Source organism: Halictus rubicundus, chromosome 11 (genome assembly GCF_050948215.1).
Source record: "Halictus rubicundus isolate RS-2024b chromosome 11, iyHalRubi1_principal, whole genome shotgun sequence".
Classification (NCBI taxonomy): Eukaryota; Metazoa; Arthropoda; class Insecta; order Hymenoptera; family Halictidae; genus Halictus; species Halictus rubicundus.
In genome coordinates, this window is record NC_135159.1 from 3,539,812 (window position 1) to 3,564,670 (window position 24,859).

General features: G+C 42.9%; 3 protein-coding genes across 5 annotated transcripts; 2 read left to right on the forward strand and 1 right to left on the reverse strand.

Moving 5' to 3' along the window:
* Positions 1-280: 280 nt before the first annotated feature.
* Positions 281-3,688, reverse strand: Vsp37a (Vacuolar protein sorting 37A). The gene is made up of 5 exons (XM_076796507.1): positions 3,427-3,688; positions 2,794-2,983; positions 2,604-2,718; positions 2,016-2,543; positions 281-1,382 (listed from the first exon to the last, which is right to left on the reverse strand). The coding sequence occupies exons 1-5, from the start codon at positions 3,513-3,515 to the stop codon at positions 1,036-1,038; spliced, it is 1,269 nt and encodes a 422-aa protein (XP_076652622.1). The 5' UTR covers positions 3,516-3,688; the 3' UTR covers positions 281-1,035.
* Positions 3,689-6,761: 3,073 nt separating this feature from the next.
* Gpo1 (glycerophosphate oxidase 1) lies at positions 6,762-16,769 on the forward strand. 2 transcript variants are annotated; one of them, XM_076797018.1, is made up of 12 exons: positions 6,762-6,951; positions 11,076-11,205; positions 12,077-12,233; positions 12,346-12,568; positions 12,639-12,802; positions 12,889-13,001; positions 13,095-13,288; positions 13,358-13,746; positions 14,021-14,271; positions 14,385-14,732; positions 14,904-15,002; positions 15,715-16,769. In XM_076797018.1, exons 2-12 carry the CDS (start codon positions 11,119-11,121, stop codon positions 15,847-15,849), a joined length of 2,160 nt encoding a protein of 719 aa, XP_076653133.1. In that variant the 5' UTR covers positions 6,762-6,951; positions 11,076-11,118; the 3' UTR covers positions 15,850-16,769. The 2 variants fall into 2 exon arrangements, with proteins under 2 accessions (XP_076653133.1, XP_076653132.1); XM_076797017.1 differs by lacking the exon at positions 14,904-15,002 and adding an exon at positions 15,053-15,154 and having other exon boundaries at positions 6,765-6,951.
* Positions 16,770-19,266: 2,497 nt separating this feature from the next.
* Positions 19,267-24,185, forward strand: LOC143358618 (uncharacterized). Of its 2 annotated transcripts, none has more exons than XM_076795902.1 (11): positions 19,267-19,732; positions 20,341-20,544; positions 20,610-20,918; positions 20,997-21,396; positions 21,463-21,647; positions 21,722-21,811; positions 21,893-22,189; positions 22,274-22,400; positions 22,693-23,170; positions 23,250-23,544; positions 23,643-24,185. In XM_076795902.1, the coding sequence occupies exons 2-11, from the start codon at positions 20,509-20,511 to the stop codon at positions 23,805-23,807; spliced, it is 2,382 nt and encodes a 793-aa protein (XP_076652017.1). In that variant the 5' UTR covers positions 19,267-19,732; positions 20,341-20,508; the 3' UTR covers positions 23,808-24,185. The 2 variants fall into 2 exon arrangements, with proteins under 2 accessions (XP_076652017.1, XP_076652016.1); XM_076795901.1 differs by having other exon boundaries at positions 19,271-19,732; positions 22,274-22,511.
* Positions 24,186-24,859: the final 674 nt, after the last annotated feature.

A 24,859-nucleotide genomic window follows, 5' to 3' on the forward strand; every position in this document is an offset into this window, starting at 1 on the left:
GTACGCGTTGTCCTTTCGGCGAGTGCCATCGAAACGGTCGGGTTTATACTTGCTTGTATCTTTTATTAAAAATTCGGTATTTTCGTTTGTTTCTTTTCTTCCGTTTTTAAATTATTTACAACTTATGATTTCTACGCGATCGTCTCCGTGTCCGCCAACGCGAAACGTTGCTATTCGAAACGGGACGTGTCTTTTTAATTAACAGGACATAAACGATCCAACTAGCGAGAGGATTACAATACGTACACACTGTAATTTTTCTTTAGAAAAAACAACGAAAGCATTATCACCACATTCTTCAGACTTTACACGCTTTTTCTATACAGTTTCTTCTCTTGTTCGATTACGTTGCGTTACGTTGTATTAGGAACATCCTTAGGATAAGTATATCTCGTAACATCACCAAAATAGCAAAATCTTTGAAAAAACGATACCGTTTTATAACATTATAATTCATATCCGTTGTTTTCCTGCGCACGCACCTTTCAATTTACACAGTAAAAAAAGAAAAGTGCCTCGCAACGGGAACATGCCGAAATCCATTCAACGAACACTTCTGCACGAAATGATAAGTACATTTGAAATCGAATCAATCTCGGCGGTTACACACACATGTTAGTTTCTCTCTCTCTCTCTCTCATTTTTCTTCTCTGCGGACTCGGATGGTTCAGGCGCGCACAAAAATTCTTTCGAACCGATTCGCGGATACGATTAATTTCCGATCGTTCGTTCGGAACGCATGAACACGGTGTATCGAACTAATTTCGATGCGGCACCGGTGTATGTAACAAGCGGTGTGATGTAACATAGCGTCACGCTGTAAAAGTGTTTCTCTGCCAGCGAGGTGCCTTTGCCATTACGGTAGAATATCTTTTATTCCTGTATTTCGTATATTTTTTCTGTTCTTTTTTTTTTCTGGTAAACACGAATGCCATTCGAATTCACAGTATCGTTTAATTTATCTAGGCGTTATTTACACAGTTTGTTCGATTCGATAGAAAAAAGAGTGAGGGTTATACGCGCAGCTTTATGTTTCTAATAACCGGCCCGTTTTAATTCGTTCAACTGATGCGCCAGCTTCTCCTCCTTGGTTCTCCTCGCTTGGCCCAACTTCCGGCATTCGATGTACGTGCCGAGAAAACGTTCCACGTCTATTTTCCTGTTGAGAAAATCCTCGGCGATCCTCTCGCTCTCCTCGTGGCTCTCGTCGGCCGCCTTCCCCAAACATACCTTTATATGGTCCGGAGTAAATACCTCGGACAGTTTATTGTATCTTTGTATCAGCTGATCGTATCGGGCCTTCAGTGCAGCGACCGTCTGCACTTTTTTCGCCACGTCAGACTGCAATTCTCTAAGCTCCGGTTCTTTGACAATGTTAGCCTCTGGAAAACAAATTGGAGAAGGTCAGCGAATTCTAAACCGACAAACAATTCACTTATTACAATAAGGATTCATCTCTGCAACGACACACCGTCCGGGGTCTCTCGGACTATAAACAAATATTACATTTTTCAAATCTCGTTTTGAGCGCTATATCCAAAACCGGAATCCGAAACGTTTTCGACACTGTTCGTATAAAAAAATATTTCGCGCGAAAGTTGAACTGTTTCATCGTCGATTACAATCAGCAGTTTTTTAAGCGGCCACGGAGAGGACATTTGATTACTTCAGAAGACATTGTAACGCAACCATACAGCATTATTACACGATGTTCAAATAAAATTATCTCCTGAATCGATGGTTTTCAGCCATAAGTGGTTTAGTATACTTTTGTAGATAATTTAAAACTGCATCGAGATGTGCACTAAGCTATACATTATTCCATTTATAGAGAAACAATTGAAATATTATTCGATAGGATCAACGGTTTCAAAAGTATTTCAGATTTCAACGTTTGGTTTCGGTTGTGCGTTTGCCCTACGATGCATACTATGATGAGAAATTTATTTCGGAAAGTTTTAGGTCCGAGAAAACAACAGTGTGCACCCTTGCAAGTATTCAAACAAACAACTTGCCGGCAGTTTTTTGGACCCAATCTATCGCGTCGTCGATAGACGTGTGAACGTCTTTCAGCTCGGAATGTTTGCCCAAGAATTCGTCCAGCCTGTCGTCATCTTCGCTGAGTCGTTTCAATTCCTCATTGCTCAGATTGTTCAGTTCTGGGAACGCAACGCTCTGCGAAGCTTTTGTCTGTAGCTGATTCGACAACGATTGTTGATGATAGTTCGCGTTCGTGTAATGGGAATTCAAGTATGTTCCTTGTTGGTTGGAGTTGTATCTTGTTATCGGATCGCTGGCGTGGAGAGATCTATTCCTCGAGCCGGACATATTGTACGAATGCTGCGACGGCGAACCAAACTTTGTGCAACTGTCCGTGGCATACTGTGTGCCTGCGTTCGTTTGGTTATAATTAAAAATACAAGAACTTGCACTGGCTGACGAGAACTGTGGGTACTGCGTGGCATGGTAAGAATTGAACGACGTCTGCGGGATTTCCGGGTAGTGTGGCAGGGAGTACGACGGAGAATTCCTTCCTTGTAAATCTGCGGTCGAGTATCGTAGAGATTAAACGCTGACTAATACAACCTCTTTAGAAAGCTTACCTCTATGCGACTTAACCGATCCTGGAGATACATCTTCCAGTAAATGCGGAGGATTTTTACTGAACTCTCTAATAATCGCTTGAACAACTCGACCAAGATCGCTGTGTACTGTAAACTATTACATAGGAATGTTACAAACTTTGCTGGATTTACAAGGATAGAAATATTGCTCTGTTGAGTAAGATCTTACATTGAGTAGCCCTGGTGCGCTTGTGATTTCGCTGTATTCGTTGCACCAAGGATGATTCACAGGCGGAGAGACCCTAAGCACTGGTTTTTCCAACGGAAACTCCGGTGACAAAGAGACCATAATAGCCATTCTCCTTTCCCCGGCATTGAATTGTACCTGATATTCGACATCTTCTCTTAATTCTACCACACTGAAACACAACACAAAGAATTTAGTAAAATTCTATTTTTTATTCGAAAATGAGAAAACACCGCAATACTTCGTGGGCATCGTTCTACCGAAGAATCTGTAAGAATAATATGTAATTGGAATCGCACGAAATGTGTGAAAAAATATTTCATTCGCCTGAACCGGGCGTGTGCCAAGGACGATGATATCATTAATTCTCGTGCAAATAAGAAGCTGGCCGACAATTTACGTCCACCTGCGGTCCATTGTTCGCGACCGTTCAGTTTCCTATGCGAAGAAATTGTTCGTGCATTTCGAAGCGCGACTTCTACGGTTCATTATCGAAAAATCGAATACGGGGCTCGTGTTGAAAGAAGCAAATAAAAAGACAAAAGACAGATTCGCCAACGAGAGTAAGGTTAAAAGCTGGAGAGAGGTTACACGGTGCTGGTCGAATAGTCTTACTTGTCGTTAAAGATTTTCAGCGTGTCGATCTGCCGTTTTCTCTTAACTGCGACATTCTCATTTTCGCCACGGAATATTCGCGATATCATTTAAGAGCGTGAAATGTAGATAAAACATTCGCTTATCCTTCGACCTCCCTGTCAAAGCAACCATCCAGCAGAACAGCTGTTTCCTTGGCCCTCTCTGGTCGCACTTCCCAGGAGGGGAATTATTGTCGCGATCGCAACGTCTAGTATAGCGTGGTATTCATACTCGCTCCTCCACATACACATGTATATACATATGTCGTAGGCACATGAACGTGCACATGTACCAGTGTGGCGCGCGTGTAGCTAGCTGTCAGTAGTTTCAGCTACGTCATTGTTTCATTCCGTCGCGTCGCGTCGCGTCGGTTTTACAAACTAGACGTTTCTCTTATCAAATATCGATCTGATTTCGTGTATTCGATATCGTGAAAACAATATTTCGTATACGTGTTTAATATAGATTTTATAAGCGACCGTCAAGAGATTAATATGAATCACTACATCGTGATAATGTGGACGGGTTACATGCGCTCGGAAGTGGGCTCGATTCCTCTCCGTGTCGTGTCTTGTCGCGCCTATTTAGTCACAGTCACGTATCACGCAAAATTGTTGTACTGGTTGCTCATATACTTTCTTCGACAATTTGTTGCGCGAGTTGCATTCTCTCAAACTTTTTATGGCTATAAACACACGCTAATCGAAATCCTATTATCTATAGTTTATTTACCAAAGATCCTACGAAATTTAAAGTCATTAATTCTTTAAAAAAATATACTTGTGTTTCAGAATTCAAGTTACTTATTCTTCTTACTAATATGGCGGAACCTCTTATCATCATCATAAGAGAGCCAATAAAAGTACAGTAGATTTCGGACATTTGGGACACATTAGGACTAGTGATCCCCGATTATTCGATTAGGTTTTGCCCTTCAATCTTTGTTTAACTGTTCCGATTAATTAAACTATGGCTTCATAAGCGAACTTTACTGTAAAAAAGACATTTTTGCTAAACACTCGATTCGCTGACCATGCTGACCATTTCCGTGCACGCAGAGAGGCTATGAGAGTGCTCACGCCTGGATTTCGATGTCCAGTATAGTGCTGCCCCCACACCAACTTTTAGCTTGGATCAGATCCTATACCCAGAAATAGAAATAATTTTTAAATTAAAATGAATGTGCAAACGATATGTAATTATTTTAATCGTAGGAAGTGCCTATAAGTAAATCTGAAATCACGAAGCATTTCTACTGTCCGCAAACGTGAGTCTTTATCAGCCGTATAAAAGCGGCCTCAGTCTCGGTACGAGAGAGCCTCAATTACCTTCGTAAGCCCTTTGGACTTCTGGAGACCTCGAGTGCAACATCTTCAAGTTTCTTTCTTGACCTTCTTTTGGGGAACTCTGGTGGTGTCTTTGAAGTCTTTTTGGGACTTTGGAACTTTGAAGACTCCTAGAGCCACTGAAGATCGCTTACGCGATATCCAGTGACTTCTCAGGGTTGCTGAAGACCCCTAAAAGTCTTCAGAAGCTGCTACTGAGAGTCCCTGAAGGTCTGTTAAAGATATCCGTGACTTCAGAAGGTCTCCAGAGGTTCCTGAAGGTTCCTGGAGACCCGTTAAAAATATACAGTGACTTCAGAAGGTCTCCAGAGGCTCCTGAGAGTGTATGGAAGTCCCTGAGGGTATCTAGAAGCCTTCCAGGAGTCTCCAGTAACACGCGAGAGGCTTCAGACGTCCGAGGGCGGCCACTACACCATTTTTAATTTTATACACGCCATTTTCATTATGTCCTTTATAATATCTTTATCTTTGCAAATAAACGTTTATACAACAATTACTGTATAGTAAACAAATTATTTTCCCTTCCTTATCCTCGAGTTATACTATTGATTTGAAATAGCGAAAATTCTGAAAAACTTCGGCTATCTGACTTGATATTGAGTTGTACTACTCGATTTCGAAAAAATTTTCGGCCTTCTGGCTTGTCGTTGAGTTGTACTACTGAATTTTTGAGCCATCTCTTTCGACATCATGTTCTAATACAAAAAGCGATTTCAGAAGTATTCGGTAATTTATCGAAATTTTTAATTTCTACTAGGGGAATACGATAGCCGAAGCACGAAATTTCCGTGCAACCTCCTTCGACGTCGTATTTTCCTGGTAGAAAACCATAAATTTTCGGAAAAATTAGATTTCTACTAAGAGGATGTGACGTTGAAGGAGGTGGCACGAAATTTTCCACAATTTTTTGCAATATCGAATATTCATATACATACAGGGTTTTAAAGAAAGAACACGTTAACTATTGTAATTAATATTCTTTATTCTTTACCCCATAAATTAAAATAAAGCCTGTACTTAATATAGGGTGAGAAAAAAATACACACAGTTACTCTGATGGCATTATCCGTAGCAAACTAGGTAAACTTGGTAAATACAGTAAATTCTCTATATAAGTCCCTACAAGCCTAACGTTTAAAAGTCTCTGAACTACCCACACTACCGCGGGGTATATCCCGTAATATATAACACGGTCGGGTGTATCGGTGTGAGACCAGAAGACCACTGCTAATCCAATAACAAACTTTCTTTATTTTTCATTATATTTTTATAGGACTTTCACCAACACATTTGTGGCATTTTTCTGATTAAAATGATATCAAACATGATATCATTTGGATCATATTTACACTAATTTTCCGTTAATATAATTCTAACGGGAAGTAACTTTCATCGTTCATTACACAAATAAATATGATCGGAATTGTATCATATTTTGTATCATTTTCATGAGAAAAATGCCACGGATATGTTGGTGAAAGTCATAGAAAAATAATGAAAAATAAAGAAGTTTTGTAATTGGATTAGTCTTCTGATCTCACACCGATATACCCGACCGTGTTATGTTACACCGAAATAATTTTTCCTATCCGATATATGACCCTCACCAGAATCGTGTAGTGGACTTATATAGAGAATTTACTGTATCTTTCCAAGGGGTGTTGCTCATTTTCGCGGGCAAATGACGTTACTAGATTATCGGTATCAGATGGCGTTATCGGAAATAAACACGTTGCAGGTTCAGCGTTTTGCAACGGATGGCGCCACCTTCGCCAGGATCGTGGCGGTAGATTCAAATGAAAATATTGGAAGGGAAGGGAAGCGTTTCTTTTGGAGTCTTCTAATTCAATTGACCGACGCTACCATATAAGCACGTCTCTTCTGTAGGATAATCGAATATTTATAAACACAACGCGGGGAACGCGAGGAGAGGATACAAATTTTCAGCCCTCTAGTGGTTACTTTGTGTTTGCGACAGTGTCGCCACATTTTCACAACTCTTGTCCGATCGTTCACTACCGTCTGCTCGGTCGCGTGAATCAGTGAAATGTGTGCCGGCATCCTCATCGAATATGTACACCGTTGACTTCTAGTTGAGCAGATACCTGCTTTTCGAGAACCTGACAGCGGCGTGTAACCGTCGTCGATTACTTTCTCAGTGAGTGTTTGACACATCATTAATAATACAATGGATTTCCGAGACGTTTGTTACCGGAATAATACTTTGCTCTATTGTTAACCGCGCTAATCGCCGTTGACGCAACGGCTTGTCTTCACGGTCAGTAATTTAACACTTGGTTGGTTAGTTAACGCTCGCGCGAAATTACGTGTTGCTTACACAATCCGTCTCATTTTCATAACCTAACCAAAACCACTTTGACCCATGGAAATGGAAAAGTAAAGAAGTCGATCGATTCACCGAAGAAATAACATCCGTCTGTTCGTGGCTGTCTCCCGTCTACCGCATTCAGGAAATTCCAAATTTCAGAGACGTTGCGTGGGTTTTACGAGTCCTCTTGATCTTATTAGAATACATATGTGTAATATAGAAATGAGAACGTGACCAATACAAGTGACATTCGAAGGCATTTGGCACAGGATTCGCGGGCTGGCTATTTTGAAACGCAGCCTTGCGATATATTTACGGCTTTGTATTTTATCACAGATTGTTCGTATTCCAAGGTGTTCCTTCTGCGCGAAGGGACAGAGGGATACGGTGTCTCTGATCATTGCCTACCGTCGCAGGCGTTTTTCTCTCTTTTCAAGTATTTTATTCTAGAACGCATTGTCTTTTTAAATAAGTTGTACATCGTCTGCTCGTAACGAACAGACGTCTCTCTCTTTTTCTCTCTCTCTATCTGCCTATTTTTACATGTATATATATCTATCTATATATATATATATACACCTCAGAAAAAGATGACTAGGGAAATGAGGAACACTGGATCTGGCTGGTTACCCGAGCGCGTCAGCTTATATAACCCCCACGTGCTTCGGGGACTGTCAAGGTCTCTTAAACAGTGTCATGTGAATTATTTTTCGACACACTGTCGACGGTTGCGTCGAATGCGTGAGTTCACGTCTTTCCGATGTCATGTCATTTTACGTATGCTCACGCAACACTTCGTGGTCTTTTCCACCGCGTATCGTTTCTGTTCAACGACTATTTCGACCGATAGCAACGATGACATCTCTCCGAAATTAATTTTCTTGAAAACCTAGAGCGTTGGAAAGATTTTCAGATTCTACGTGAATCGTCTATCGATTGTTGGGGCAGATAAACGAAGGTTGAAATTTGTCGATCGGTAGGATTCCCGAATGAGAGTATTATATTGTAATCCGATGGAAGGCAATGATAAACGCCTACAGTACACGTTTCGTAAAACGGATTGGAGTCAGATACACGTTCCGTTTTATCGCGTGACATAGATCATTTTGCAGTGGAACAAAAAAACTGATTAAGTCGGTTGATGTGATAAAAGTTGATCGTTCCACGGGCAATATACCTTGATCGTTTTGCTAACTTTCTATAAGGGAATTTGCCATCGACAGTAAAATGTATTACTAACAATTAATATTGCATTAATATTGCATTAACACTAGATTTACGGAACCCGTCAAAATGACGGATTCTAATATTTTTAATTTACGAATATTGAAATTGTAAAGATGCATCCATGAGGAGTTATTTAACAAATTGATTTCTCTAGGTACATATTATTAAAAAAAGTGGCTACAAATTTTGATAGATACATTCATGTTATTTTTATAAGGAAATGTAAAATAATAATTTTTAGTGCTCCGTAAACCTAGTGTTAATAGTGCACTGCTGCACGTCGGCGGCAGTGGCATCTTTTCGACACACGTTGTTCGCGCAGATTAGCTTCTATTAATTCGAGAAAAATGGAACCGCATCGAACATAGCTTTTGTAAACTATTGACCGTTCATTCCCAAAATAAGAACACTCGCCTTGCTGGATGGTACAGTTTATCAAAGACTTCATTGAGAAGACAATGTCCTTGATTGGGAATCCTTCTCGTCGGACGGTTCACCGGTTCACGTCTGAGCCCTACGGATCGGATCGAATATTTTTCCAAGATATTAATGTTCGAGCAATTTTTTAGGTTTCCTCCAGTCATGCAAAGACCGTGGGTCGTTCTATTTGCCTAACTAACACGTAACGCGCTTTATCTCTACGATTGCGAGAAATCGTGTACGCAATCTAGTACGCGCAATCCAGCTTTAATCGAAACCTGCGTCGAGTGGTTACTCGATGTCTCGACATTGCGGAATTTCATTGAACAGAACACGTCGCTTCCGTATGACTGATATACCCGACATGCACACGTACATGTACATATATACACGCGATTATCGTACAAGTGTGCAATCGTTCAAACAGACAAACGTACGAGATACTTGTCGAGTACATTTTTGCCGAATGGAGCGATGTCTGCTGAATTGCAATTCAGTAGCACGATAAATTATTTACGATCCACGGAGTAGGAAGTTTTCAAGTAGTCTTGAAAATCCCGTTCGTTCTAATCAAACAATAAGTTCGTCTCCCTTTTCACACCAATGTCGGTTCTTTCTAATTGGCATTGGAGAGGAAAAGGAAGCTTCTTTTTCTATGCTAATTGGCCGTCATCGGCAAGGCTACTCGTTAGACCGTTAGGCCTGTGGTCTATGAACTTCCCTATTTCAATACTCGCAGAAAAGGTTCGGCTTTTTAGCCCTCTTGCGATGATTGCAGGAGGTACACCGTTGTTACACACCGTTGCGGCGGTTTATTCGAATTATTACCGGAGGGTAAGAAAGCGTTTTGTCCCGGATCCGCCAATTGGACGTCACTGGTAAAGCTGCTTGGCAAATCGTACCTTGGACGTTGCTATATTTGATACTTTTAAATAGAATTTATTATTGTTTACCGAAGAAACAAAGCTCGAAGCTTGCGTTGGTCATTAAATCTAATATACATACCGCTTAACCTGCTTAAAACAGAGCCAGATAAATTCATACTTAAAACTATCGAATATTCGTGAGAGACACTATATGTATATCTATTTATATGTACACATAAATACATGCACAGATTATTGGCGTTTTTATTTCGATTTGCCCTCTTGCGGTAATTATGCGGGATATACGGTGGAGATCCATCCGTTGCGTCATCTGGCGAGGCGATTTCTTCGTAAATTCCGCGATCTTTGTACATACGACACTTCGGCGTGTGGCCACATGATTGTGGACGTGATTCGCAAACAAGGAAATAGATACTGTCACGTGCGATCAGCTGCAGACGAAATTGTTTGATGCAATGTTCGGAACTTGGCCAATTTCTCGATCGATCTTTTAAATCGTGGACCGTGCGGGAGCCAACGAACCGTCGGAATGTCTGGCTCGTTCGATGCTCCATGTATCGGCTTCACACTAATACGCACACGCACCTACTTCATACTAATCCGTATAGCACCTGTTGATACACTGCCAAATATCGGACAAGGGTGACTCATTAACCTGTTGGCCGGCTAAGAACGAGTTATGTATCTCGTTTTTGTTACTTGCCTGTACACGTTCATGGCGTTTTAGGTCGAGCATCAAGCATAGCATAGCCATCGAACGCTGTTAACCTCTGGTCCCGGAAGCAGGTAGCAATGCTTTCAGCGAAATAGCATCAACTTCACAAGATTTTTGCCCCTTTTTTTATGTAGGTAGGTGGCGACAGTAACGGAGCTCATCCAATGGCATAAAAATGCTTGGATTCCACAGCATGCACATCATCAACTTTTGGCTTCTATTACCAAATATCTGCATAATCTTATTAAATCATGACCAACGTGCACTGCGTTGGACCTTCCTCTTTCGAATAAGCCCTTCCCCAGCGAAAAATATTCTCATATAAAGACGAAAACTTTCTTCCCGTGAAACCTTTTTCGCCAATTTTGTCGGTAACGTGGTCACTCTACCTTATCGCGGCTACCTAGGAAATCGAATGCCGAATAATTTGGTAGATACGTAGGATAGGAGGCGGGGGGTATAGATAAAAGTGTGGAAAAGTGATGTTTTAAAAGAATTCCACAGACGCAATAAGTAGGCATGATGTAAGAATGATGTAACGGGGAGAAACGTACGAGGGCGATCGAAACGATAAGATACACAAGGATACGGTCAGTCACCAGACGGTGACTCCGTGAGACCAATATTTTCCATATGCTTCTCGTGCGAATTTTATCGGTTAGAATATGTATGCGTACCACTAATTTCACAACGTCTGCTTACAGATTTTTCTTGGAAAATTGTCGTTGCGGCTAGAAGCAACTTAGAATGGCATCGTTGAAGCTGCTAGTGGGGGTGACGAGTGCCGTAGGTGCCGGTGCACTCACTTCCTACATGCTCAAGTCCGACAATGTCGTAAGTATCGACCATGCCGACGGGGATCGACGAAACATTACGGACAATGATATTCGCGTGGAATGATTCTGTCGCTTCTCCGGAAAATTGAAATGTAAGCGGTAGCTAGGAACTATTACCGATCCATGGCGCGTGTTGCGCCGGTATTCAAGGTGGCACAGCACGGTGTTTCGTGATCAGCCAGCAGTCGCGTGGCTACCGAAAATTTCGCTAGAGACAGACAATATCTGTGCCAGGCCAGACCGGGACAGACTATTTCGAACACGATGCAAATCGTTGATTCGAAAACCGTAGCTATGCGTGTACTCTTGTGCGTGCGCGGAGCCGTCCGGCCGCGGACAGAGAAAACCAATTAAGTAATTTTGTTATCATGGTCGGGCACGCGCGTCGACCAAGTCTAATCGAGTTTAAGAAATCAGTTTATCTCGCCCATCCGCGAACGCAATTGATCCGATTAGTTAGTCGACTAAAATTGATTCGGCCAAGGTTGTCCCGGCAAGTCGACGCGACTACGATAATTATATTGCGTGCCTATCGCTAACAACGGCCTTTCAGACGTCGAACACCGACGGATCGTACCCAATTCCTTCCCCCCCGACAAACGAACGAGCGCATCGCTAGGTAGTCCCGTTGTCCTGCGATTTCTATGAGTCATGCGAACCCATCGAATCAAACGTTGATTCGTGTCCCATTAACACGCTGGCTAACGCGTCAAACCAGCTAATATCGTACTCACTGGCGGATGCTAAAATAGTTACCCCGGTTCGGGTTGATTAAAAATAGCTGAACCGACGTACTGTACCTATGTAGGTGTATAATACCTGCGTGTGCGAGCGTGCGTGCATGCGTAACACTGCTCTCCTTGTTATAGGTATACACGGAACAGTTGAAATCGAAGCCAGCAAAGAGGCCCCTGCCAACTCGCGAAGAGCAAGTCAAGACCCTGAAAACTCATGGGGAGTATGACGTCCTCATCGTCGGTGGGGGAGCAACCGGCGCAGGGTGCGCTTTGGATGCCTGTACACGAGGTACCTAGCCACCTTCTTTTCCTGTATTATCGGTGCCATTGGTATTAGAATAAGCAATCTTTCCCAGCGTTAGTTTAGTTTTCTAAACGTCGAAACATTCTGTCCAATACAGGTCTTAAGACGGCTCTGATAGAAGGGGATGATTTTGCATCGGGCACATCTTCTAGAAGTACAAAGCTGATTCACGGAGGAGTACGCTATCTGCAAAAAGCCATCATGCAGTTGGACATGGAGCAGTATAAAATGGTCAGGGAGGCGTTGCAGGAGCGGGCCTCGATGCTGAACAACGCGCCCCATCTGGCTCATCCTTTGCCCATCATGTTACCGGTTTACACGTACGTCGAGCATCGCGTAAAAGTTCGACGTCCGTAATATGTCCGCTGCTATCCGACTCTGTTTGAACAGGTGGTGGCAAATTCCTTACTACTGGTTCGGCATAAAGATGTACGATATCGTCGCTGGAACGAAAACGGTCAAGTCGTCGTACTTTCTTAGCAAGTCCAACGCGTTGGAACTGTTTCCGATGTTGAAAGGTGATAAGCTCACAGGAGCTATCGTCTACTACGACGGTACGTCGCGCGTTTCTTTTCTGTAGCATTCGTCGGCGCGTATTGTTCTTTTCTAATCTCTGCTGGTACTCTTTCGATGGATTCAGGTCAGCAGGACGATGCTAGGATGAACTTGGCAGTAGCTCTGACTGCGTCGCGACGCGGAGCAACCGTGGTGAATCACGTTTCGGTTGTTAATCTCACGAAAGGCATTGATAAGGTACTTTCGTTGACTCAATCCACGCGTGCTACTAGTATAGAGAAACTTCACAGACTATTATTCTTATCTCTGCGGAATAAATTCTTGTTAAAGGATGGCAATCGAGTACTGACCGGCGCTCGTGTCAGGGACGAGCTTACCGGAGAGGAATGGGTCGTGAAAGCGAAAGCGATAATAAACGCAACCGGACCGTTCACCGATTACATTAGAAAAATGGACGATCAGAGCGTCAAGACTATTTGCGCCCCGTCGTCCGGTGTTCATATCGTTCTTCCCGGTTACTACAGGTGAATTAGTTTAAGACCTTGTCGAGCTTTCGAACAGGCTCTAATTAACGCAGAACAAATTCCACGCAGTCCCGATCAGATGGGTTTGCTGGACCCGTCGACCAGCGATGGCCGAGTCATCTTCTTCCTACCCTGGCAGAAGCAAACGATCGCAGGAACGACCGACTTGCCCTGCGAAATCACGCATAATCCCCGACCGACCGAGGACGAAATCATGTTCATCCTCCACGAGGTCAAGAATTACTTAAACCCGGACGTTGAAGTTCGTCGAGGAGATGTGCTCTCCGCGTGGAGCGGCATCAGGCCGCTCGTCTCCGACCCGAACAAGCCGAACACTCAATCGTTGGCTAGAAACCACATCGTGCACGTTAGTCCCAGCAAACTGATCACGATAGCTGGAGGCAAATGGACAACTTACAGAGCGATGGCCGAAGAAACGATCGACGAAGCCATTAAAGGTACACTCCTTTAGCTTGTAGACACGTTCAACCCTCGAACGGCGAAGCCGAGTAGTTGTAACGACGCGCCTGCGAACGGCAACCCGGTGTATGGTTGTGTGAATTGTGTATTATGTATAATGTATACGGATAAATCAACCAACAGGCGCAGGCGCTGGCGCAAGCGGAACGTTGAACTGACTCGCACCGTGGTCCGAGAGTTAACGATTAAAAAACCGCGCGACGAATCGTTGAAAATCCATTATATACTACTATTTACCATTATGTACTTCAGCTTGCGATTTGAAACCGGAAAGACCTTGCCAGACCAGAGATCTCCTTCTGGAGGGCGCTCATGGTTGGGGCCCGACCATGTACATCAGATTGGTGCAAGATTTCGGACTGGAATGCGAAGTTGCCCAACACTTGGCCAAGAGTTACGGGGATCGAGCGTTTGCCGTGGCGAAGATGGCTTCTCTCACTGGCAAACGATGGCCGATCATTGGCAAAAAGATTCATCCCGAGTTTCCGTATATCGATGCCGAGGTGAGAGCGTCGTTTCATCTTCCTCGAAGATCGGAGGTTTTACCAGCCGGATATCGAGAGCTGCTATTTCCAATGATTTTATTTCATCGATTGATCGACCAATTAATTTTTAGATTCGATACGGAGTTCGTGAATACGCTAGAACAGCAATAGACATGATCGCGCGAAGATTGAGATTAGCCTTCCTTAACGTTCAAGCGGCACAAGAAGCCCTTCCAGGTATCATAGACATCATGGCGGAGGAATTGCATTGGTCGGACGAAGAGAAGAAGAAGCAGCACAAAATGGCTAGCGATTTCCTTGCCAACGAAATGGGTTCGATGGTGAACCGTGCTTCTCGCGACAAGATACCCATTAACCTGACAAAAGAAGAGATACAACTGTACATCAAACGTTTCGGAATCATCGACAAGGACAACAAGGGATACGTATCTATCAATGACATCAGGCGAGGACTTAAGGTACGTACAAACGGTTCTTTTCTCCCTCCCTTCCCCATCCCCTCTTTCTCTCTCTCTCTCTCTCTCTCTCTCTCTCTCTCTCTCTCTCTCTCTCTCTCTCTCTCTCTATACACCTCTCTTTTCCTTTTCTTCTTCCGATTCGTTGCATATCATGTAATTGTCAATGTCCAGGTACTTGGCATTAAACTAACAGAAGATGAGATGCACACTTTGCTCAATGAAATTGATCTCAATTACAATGGGCAAATGGAACTACAAGACTACCTGCAGGTAAATAAATAGAACATCCATGTTAATTGTTACCATTTTACCATTCACAGCTATTCGGTGACAAGGAAGTACCTGGTGAAGAGCTTCATGAAATTCTACGCGAAATCGACACTAATATGAACGGTCAAGTCGAATTGGACGAATACCTTCAGGTCTGTGAAAGCTCGCACGCAGATTTTCAGTACAGTTCTGCTGCTTTCATATATTTCTTTTGTTGCATAACACTACGACCTTCTCTTTCGTCCGATACAAAGAGTAAAATCGCAAGACCTGTTGGATATCAAAACTCACACCTAATACTCTCTGCTCTATACGATACGATACGATACGATACCAACATCCGTGTTTTTTAGTAACAAATTTCTTTCAAACTCTACTTTCGTCTTTCACTTGCACGAACAGCGTTGTATTTCTTTTGCATTCATACTACAATACGAATTTACATTTGTGACCTTAGTAGCAAAGGAACGTGGTCTAATGTAGTGTCGTCTTTCGTCTTGTATTGCCGTGTATCACACTTACACTATGCTGCTTGTATTTCTTTTTCTTGCAAGTTGTTTTAATATCATGCCGCTCTTGTGCCAGATTGCGGCGATACTTGTTTGAGACTTATTTTCTTGCAACCGTTTCGTGTGGTTTTGTTCGATTAATACGATAAAACTGGAACGATTCGAAGCCATATTTACTTTGCTCTGTTATTTCGTTTCTGTAGATGATGTCGGCCATCAAGTCCGGACACGTAGCGTACTCACGTTTCGCGAGAATGGCAGAAATGGAGGAGGCGCAACATGAACAAGAAATATTGAAGAAACAGATCAGCGTGGAAAGATCTGGTGGCGGACTGTGAAGAGGTCAAAGTATGCGGCATCATATCGAAAGAAAGAAACGGTCACGGTGTGATCGACGTATCGAGAAAAACTACCGCGCGACGAACTATTTATCATAGATAATCATAATTGACCCTCAAACGGTACGAATATAGCCCAGTTTAGTACAAATGTTCCAGAATCACTTGGTATTTCGTACTTTCTACAACAACATCTAATCGTAATCAGCCTCCAAGCTCAAACCGGAACTAGACGGTATCCGCTTAGATTTTAACGATGAAAATGGCAAGGTCGTAAGAGTTTCGACGTTAATGTAAATATCTTGTGTACAGCATCTTAATTGCACTACGTTATAGCTGTGCCGTGTCTGTACATATGTATTCTGCAAAATGCAGAACGATCGAGGTACACGTATCGATGATCGACTGCATCGTTATATCAGTTACTACCAGTCGTTACAATCTATAACATGTGAAATTATACATTTGATCTCGCATTGTAAACTTCCATATGTAAGTAACGGGAACGCTTGCGAGCCGTCATAGGTCGTAAGCATTTTAACGATCATAATCATTCAACACTATGTATTTTGCAACTATGGAAATGGAACACGGTACAGTTCTGCGACAAGAACAACGTGCCACCAATAATTTTGTCTCGGTACAACGCACGTAATAGTCCTACACTACGGGTTAATTCATGCCATATCGTAACCTTATTTTTAGTATTTGATGAGATGATTTTATTTATAAATTATATTAATTGTTAATGTATTTTAGACAAGCAATCTACATATATACATGTTACTTAAATAACTCTTTATTTAATTTATTGCCTCTAACGTTGCAGGACTGTGACACGTAAACCTGCGTTAGAGATTAATTTATTTCGCTATCATTAGTCATTATCATTGACTTAATAAAACTCGTGTTAAACTATCGCTAAGTTGAATATATGTATTTCACCCTTCCTCGTCTTTTAGACTGTCAACCTTTGAATACTCTCGACTCATTCTCATGGTTGACTCTGCGTCCACAGAAATTAGGTTAACCTCGAAGCAATTTATTCGGTAAAACAAAAACTGAGAGGTTCATTTAATCATTCTAATGCTTGTATTTCGCAGATCATAAGCAAATTCGATTAATGTTTGAATCGTTCGGAAAGTTGACGGACTGACTGATACAAACTTACGACTCGACGACATCGTATAACCCGAACAACGAATGTTTCTTGTAACGTAAATTCATGTATTTGTACTTATCTACAAGTGTAGAAATATGTACCTAAGTATCGATGCTTATGTATAAAAACTTTCGAAGGATACCTGTATACGTACGGTTTTCAAATACACCATCGATCTGTCAGAAATGAAAAAATTTCGATGGAAAGGTTGTTTGCACTAAACAGACAGGGGAAAAGAGCGGGAGAGAGAGAAACGTTGTCGGAGCAATTGGGAAAAGGGCGGCGGCATAAAAGGGTGTGCAGGGCTCCTCCCTACAGCAATTTAGCCGCCGGGATCCCCAACGCTTTTGAAACTGTCGTAACCGTTGCGACGTTCGCGACGACCAAAGGCTAGAATGAGAGAAAAGACGAACATATGTATGGCGAATGGCCTTTTTAGCTGGACAAAATTAACTTTCAAATAAACAAAAACTAACTGTGCTAATATAATCTAAAATAACCATGTATTAAAACCCTTGGATATTAAAACTTAAAATTCTTTTGTTGTATGTTTACAGAGCGTGTAAACTTCACCTAAAAGACGAACACCTAACCTATAAATGAATGGGCACATTTCCATACGCGCTGGAAATATGTTAAAATGTACTAAGGAGTGTTTAAATTTCCTATATATGATGGATATAACATCTCAAAACATGTATTTTCACTTTAGTAATTCCAAATTATCGATAACATTCCTCTATTTTTGTAAATTAAGTGTCAAAGACGGTACTTATTTTTCCACAGAAACGCCCATGTTACTACTCTTCGTTAATGAATTAGTATATGGGTCACGTCGCTCCACGCGATGATTTTTACATATAATAAAGTAGAGATTCTCTACTTTATTTTAATACCAAAATTGACTTGCAGAACGTTGCAGAACTATACTAATTTTTACAATGAAGTTTACATAGTGTCGTTTTACGTACACGCTCGTCTACTCGTTGAAACCTATTGATTGGTTTCATTCATTGTATATTGAAGAAATAAACAATGATTATTTATCAATTGAAACCTTATACTAAACCAAAGAATAATTCTTTCCTGTTAGAATATATCTGAATCTCCAAAAAGTAACATTTACTATAATTTTTCCAAAATTACATTCTTTTTGTCCATACATACAAAAATGACGTCTTCTTTGACAATATCTACTACTTGTTAAATCATTTTGTGTTACATAGATCCATTACTAACTTTGTTGTATTTTATATTTAATTATAAATCACTTAAAATATATTGTTTAATTAACAAAAGCCAACTAAATGTTGTAAAAAATTAATAATTATTCATATTTTATACACCTGTAAACATATTAATCGATAAATATAGAAAAATAGGCGATTTAGAATTTTGTCCAGCTAAAAAGGCCATTCGTCACATTATGCAGCTGTGCAGCCGTGCAGCCGTGCAGGCGTGCAGGCGTGCAGGCGTGCAGGCGTACAGGCGTGCAGGCGTGCAGGCGTGCAGCGATCCCCGGAACAGCTTGTACGGGACGCTACAGGGGCTGAAACGCTGAAAGGAGAACGGGGAAGGAGGGAAAGGGGAGACAGCAGCTCCCGCTAAAAAGAGGGGAAGGAAGGCCAGAGAAAGTAGGAGGTGTGCATCGTTTATCCCTCTTCGACGGGGTGGGCGTCCGACGGCTGCCGCGTACGCCCCTGTGTAACGAACCTCCGCTCGTCGCGAGCAATCGCGATCCAAGCGCGACCAATCAGGGCGCTCGTTCGTTGGTCTCGTGGACAGCGACGTTGCCACCTCGTGTACCGCCCCACGGCGAAAGTAGTCGTCTCATAGCGGTATTCGTGTATTCGTAGTCCTGTTTTGGCGAGGGACGGCCGACCAGCACACGTTGTCGCGGACGGATATATACGTGCACGTGTTGAATCACGTTGGAAATAGGATCGCGCACGCCTCAGGTGTTCTAAGATAAGCAGCGGCTCGCGGTTCATCGACGAGACGAGTTCTCGGATTCGTTGCATAGAAGCACGCTTCGCCACGCCGAAACGAAGATATCACGGCTCGACCGCATTCACGGTGCTTTTGGCGGCAATTTCGAACGTGGCGTCGGCTCGACGTGTTCGCTGGACAATCGTTCCGATATAACGGTCGTTCGAATCGCCGTTCAAACTCGTTTTGTACGACTACGGCGCCGAGAAAATGGAAAACAGCGAGCGTAGAAGAAAAACGGTGAATCGCCGACCAATTGGTTGATCGTTCGAGCATTCGGAGCAACGTAGTGCGCTCGCGCGCGCGTCCGCTTGGTGTACATATATAGAACGTTCGGATCTGTATGCGTGGCACTCGAGTACGTCCGTGAGACACGCGTCTAGTAATAACCGGCGTGAACAAATTTTCTGCGTTTCGTGATATGGGTCCGCTATGCGGTAGACTCTGTTATGGTGAATCTTGACCAGACGCGACCGAAACGATCGAGTCGATGGTGCGCCGTGCTTCGTAATATGGCCGCCTCGAGACTGTGCCGAGCGATCGGATCAAACGTGTAGCCGGCAGGGGTAGCGAGTAACGAGATATTTGGTCGACAGAAGGGTAGAAGGCAGTGGCGGGAGGCAGCGTGGACGTTTCCGCGGAGAAGCACGTGCCAGTTCGCGAGTTAGGTGGAGTCCCATGCGCAAAGTGGGTGGAGGCTGCATCGTGAGGCTGGCTTCCCCGTTATCGCAGGTACGTGAGAGTGTGTGCGAGCTGCGAGCCGACCAGCGCGACCGAGTGGGCGGGTGTGACGACACGCGTCGCGCACGTCGCGCGCCTCCGCGCCTCCTAACCTCCGTGCCCCTGCGTCTCTGTGTCGGTGTGTCGATGTTGGTGGGTATGCGCGTCCTTGCCACAGCGTGCGATATTTCGAGAGGCGGGTGGGGCGGCAGGAACAGGGGCGTAGAGAGGCGGTCCTCCATCGGGTTCTCGAGGAGTACTCTCTGGCCTTCTTTGTCTTCGGAGTGTGGTCTTTGCACGTGTCGATATAGTTTCGGTCGGTGAAGCTCCTTAAGATTACGCCCTGTCTAGCCGTAGGTTCCGTTGCCGTTGACCGTTGACGTTAACGTTGACGTTGACGTTGACGTTAATGTTGACGTTGACGTTGACGTTGAGCCGGCAGCGTCTTCTTCTTCCTTTCGATGCCTTCGCTCCAGGACTAAAGGGTCGCGCGAGATGCGCGTTCCTTCTCGATCGGGAATACAGCGAACCCCGATCCTCCTGATATATGCTCTTTCGATAAGCGATTTTCACAATCACACACCGTGAAAACTATTTCTAAGAAAAAGATGAATTTTCAGATCGAACGCTCGTAGAGCGAGCGTTTTCATGTACCACGGAGCAAGTAGATGGCCCGGTTTCGTTCGTCGAAGGATGAATTCCTAGCAGAAGAGTGTTTTACGTAAAAGTAACGTCGACGCCGGGATCGTTGTTTTCGTCGAGGAAAATACACGGCGGACACATTCAACATGAAACGTAGCGTGGACGGGAGGAACATTTCTCAGGTAGTAGAGATTTTTCTGGAAAGCGAATCGCTGGAAACAAACGAACAATGAACACCCATCGACAGGAGGAGATCGAAGACCATGATCCCCTGCAGGTTCAACAGCAAGACGAGGCTGAGCAACAGCAACAGCAACAGCAACAGCAAATGGAACAGCAAACTGCCCAACCACAGATTCGTTTCTTAAGCGCGAACGTTCTGCAACAATTGCAGCAGCAGCAAGATGCACAGCAGCAAGCACAGCAGCAGCAACCGCAAGTCATTACGTTGCAGCAGCTGCAAAATTTTGTGCCTTTACAAGCTCAGCAACCACAGCACGACCAACAAAGAGCACAAACCATTTCTGTGCAGTCGTTGCCCCAACAGTTCTTGCAAGTAAGTATAACGTAATTGCTCGCTATTGAGTAAAATATCTTCTTGTTAATTAATTGTTTGTTGAAACCACGATCTCAGGGTGCTCAGTTGATCAGTACTCAAGCTCAAGCCGCGCTGCAACAACAACAGCAGCAGACACAGCAGGCGCAGCAACAGTCGCAGCAGCAGCAGCAACCGCAGCAGCAACTTAGCTACAGCGTAATACCACAGATGCAAACTGTTAATATAGATGGTCAAGAGGCGCTCTTCATACCGTCTTCTGCTATGTCCGCGACGGGGGGACATCATCAAACTCAGCCGACTATGCAATTCACTACAGCCAATGGCCAACAAGTTCAACTCACCAGTCAGCAAGTGCAACTCGCAAATGGTCAGACCATTATTACTCCTCAACCCGTCAGTTTGATAAGAGCACCCAGTGTTTTTCCTACTTCCATCATACAAAATATCACTGGGCAGACCGTACAGCTACCAACGGGTATGTATTATCCACCGACGAAAGATCGAACATTTTAGCAATAGAATAATGTGATTCAAATTGCAGGACAAAGCGTACAAGTGAGACCTCTTCAATTTCCTATGCAACACGTTCAGCAGACTGTACCTGTGCAGGTACCAGTCACTGCTAGCAATGGACAAACTGTGTATCAAACAGTGCATTTTCCTGTTCAAGCATTGTCCAGCGTTTTCAATGTGCCTACGACACAAATGATACCACAAATCACTCAGGTATGTTGTGAACAATTAGAGCAAATTCTTCTCATAGTGGTATATGTTGTGTACGATTTGAAATTGATTTACAGCAAATACCGCAAATGGCGCAAATAATCACACCGAATGGACAGATTCAACAAGTTCAAATCGCCAACTTGCCGCAACTTCAAAGTTTGCAGGTGACTAGGAGGAAACACGTATTTTATAGAAAATACATTTTGCGTTTCCAAAGTGGGTTAAATAAATTTTCTGTTGTACAGAGCCAACAGGTAACTCAGGTGGCCCAACAGGTTGCTCAACAACAAGCGCAACAGCAAGTGGTGCAACAACAAACTCAACCACAAATGTTGCAATCCGTACAGCAGCAACAACAACAACAAGCTGCACAAGCTCAGGTACAGCAGCAGCAGCAGCAACAAGTGCAGCAGGTTGTACAGCAAGTGATACAGCAACAGCAACAACAACAGCAAGTGCAGCAAGCGCAACAACAATCGTCTGCCCCGTCCTCCACCGTCGCGACTTGGAGTACAACTGTGACAACTCCGAGCAATGTTCAGGTAAAAGAACAGACGATCAACGCGCAAAAAGATTAAAAAAACAATTACGTAAAATACAAGTTTAAAGATTCTTACTTTGCATAGGTACTTGGAATTGGTGGGCTTGGAAGGCCAGTTGCAGCGGGCGGTAATGTAATTACGACGAAGGACGGTCAAAAGATTGATGTGCAAACGTTGTCGGCTCTGACTAGACCACCAGAATCAGTCGAAGGTGATATAAAAGTAACCAGTATCGATGCCAGGCAATTAGCTAGTGGTCAGGTTATACATATTCCTGCTGCTCAATCAGCACAGCCTACTGTCCAACCTATTACGATTACAGGCATGTTATTTTTATATACATATACATATGTATATATATCAATGACAATCATCTTTGCGATTGTGCCGCCTTGGCCCTCTCACCTCGAAATAGACGAAGAAACGTGTTTCAATTATTCCTGCACTTCATTGCATTTCATTCTCTACAACATACCAATACATTGTGTACTTGTATATCGCAGGAACGCAAGCTCAACAGTTAACTTTAATCCCTGCCTCTGCACTGGCAAATTTGACGGCCCAACAAGGCAATATGATGAGAGGCGTTGGTGGCGGAAGTATAATGCAGCTTCAACCCGCTGCTGGTATGAACGCGACCAATAGTTTCCTTCAGTCGATACCCGTGCAAAATATCCCGGGGCTGGGCAACGTGCAAGTTATACCTGCGAGCGCGCTTCAACCTGCAACTGTGCAAACTTTGCCCGCGACAGCTGCCGCGCCTATCGTCGCTGCTCCAACGGTCCAGTTAGACTCGAACGATCCAACGAAATGGCAAATCCTTCAGACCCTTCAATCGAACAACACATTAACGACGTCTGCACCTACTTCGCATCAGCATCAAGTAACGAGCACAGCATCCACAAACGTGGAGAGCGATTCCAGCAAACAACACAGAAGGAGAGTCGCTTGCACGTGCCCCAATTGCGGCGATGGCGACAGGTGAGTCGCATCGCTTATCGCTTGTTGCGTTATTCTGATAATGTCAGTGCATTTCAAGAAATTTTATGTCGTTTCACAGAAACAGAGACATGACCAGAAAACGGCAACACGTCTGTCACATAGCTGGTTGCAACAAAGTATATGGCAAGACCAGCCATCTGCGGGCACATTTGAGGTGGCACACCGGTGAACGACCATTCGTTTGTAGTTGGATATTTTGTGGTAAGAAATTCACTAGATCGGACGAGCTTCAAAGGCATCGAAGAACTCACACCGGAGAGAAGAGATTCCAGTGTCCTGAATGTACCAAAAAATTCATGCGGTCCGACCATTTGACGAAACACATAAAAACGCACACGAAGATTCGAAGTACGGTAAGGAAAATTCGAAATCTAACAAGACCAGTGTCCACGGAAGAAAACTACAGGTACTAGAAGTTAATAGAATTCATTTTGACATCCATGTATTGCAGGAGGCAGCTACATCGACTCAAGAAGGCTCGTCCGACAGTCAATCGTCTACCGAAGAGAAAATCATCATTGCCCTTCATAAAGATAACGAGCAGTCCGATATAGTTATATCGGAGCCAATGGAGGACATTAAGACTCAACCAACGAATCATGTAACGAACGAATAAAATATGGATCATTCGTGCAGTGTGAGGATTCCACTGCCTTTCAGATTTTAGATGAATATGTTAATTGGATGATGGTTGGTTGGTTGGTTGGTTGGTTGGTTGGTTGTTGTGTAACCAACATCAAGGATAGATTAAATTTATTAATAAATGTAACGTTGAATTGTTTACGACGATTTACAAAGATTATTGCAATTATTTTCTGCGATTGAACGAAATGGAGAGAAAGCAGGAACTTTTTACAGGGATTATCGTAATTCATAGTGCATAGAATCTATTTTTGTATTGAAATGACAATTGTAAATATGTATATAATGTATATTAATGTAAAAAATTTTGCACAAAAAGAATTTTACACTTATAAACCGTTTTTTGATATTACGACTCGATAGATATGATTCAATTTCCTACCTTATTGTAATAGAATTTGAATAGCACCTAGAGACAATAATATGTTACCTTCGTTACGTTTTTATAGATAGTTAAATGAAAAAAATAACGATACAGAATGTACTTATATGATTATTTTACATTTTTTAAATTTAATTTAATTTTATTTAAATGAAAATATTTTAGAATTACTTTGGTAAATCCTTGTACTTTTACACGAGTGTGTTACTGAACGTAAATGTTAATAGTAATATTTATTTATCTGTACGTTATCAAATAACATATAGATTGCCTCCGTTTTCTATGCATTTCAATTATAACGTGTAAGTATTGTTTACCTACAAAATTAGTAGTTTATCTTTTCATTACTAGACGAAAAAGACAAACTATCGCGTTTTTTGTCATCGTCGAAGATGGAGTAAAAAAATATATGTATTAACCATTAGAAAAGATAGATATCTGTTGTTTTATTTCACGTCCCACAGATAGAAAAGACAAAATATGTTTCAAGTTCTACAGTTTAGATTTCAAGGCAGATGTGCGTCTCTTTAACGGAAAGCGAGGCTAGACAACTGCGGTCAATTGCAATATGGTTACAAGGGAAATGTACCGTTCTTATTTCACTGTATGATTTTGAGGTCTCTCAGCTCAGGTGGGGTGAGCAC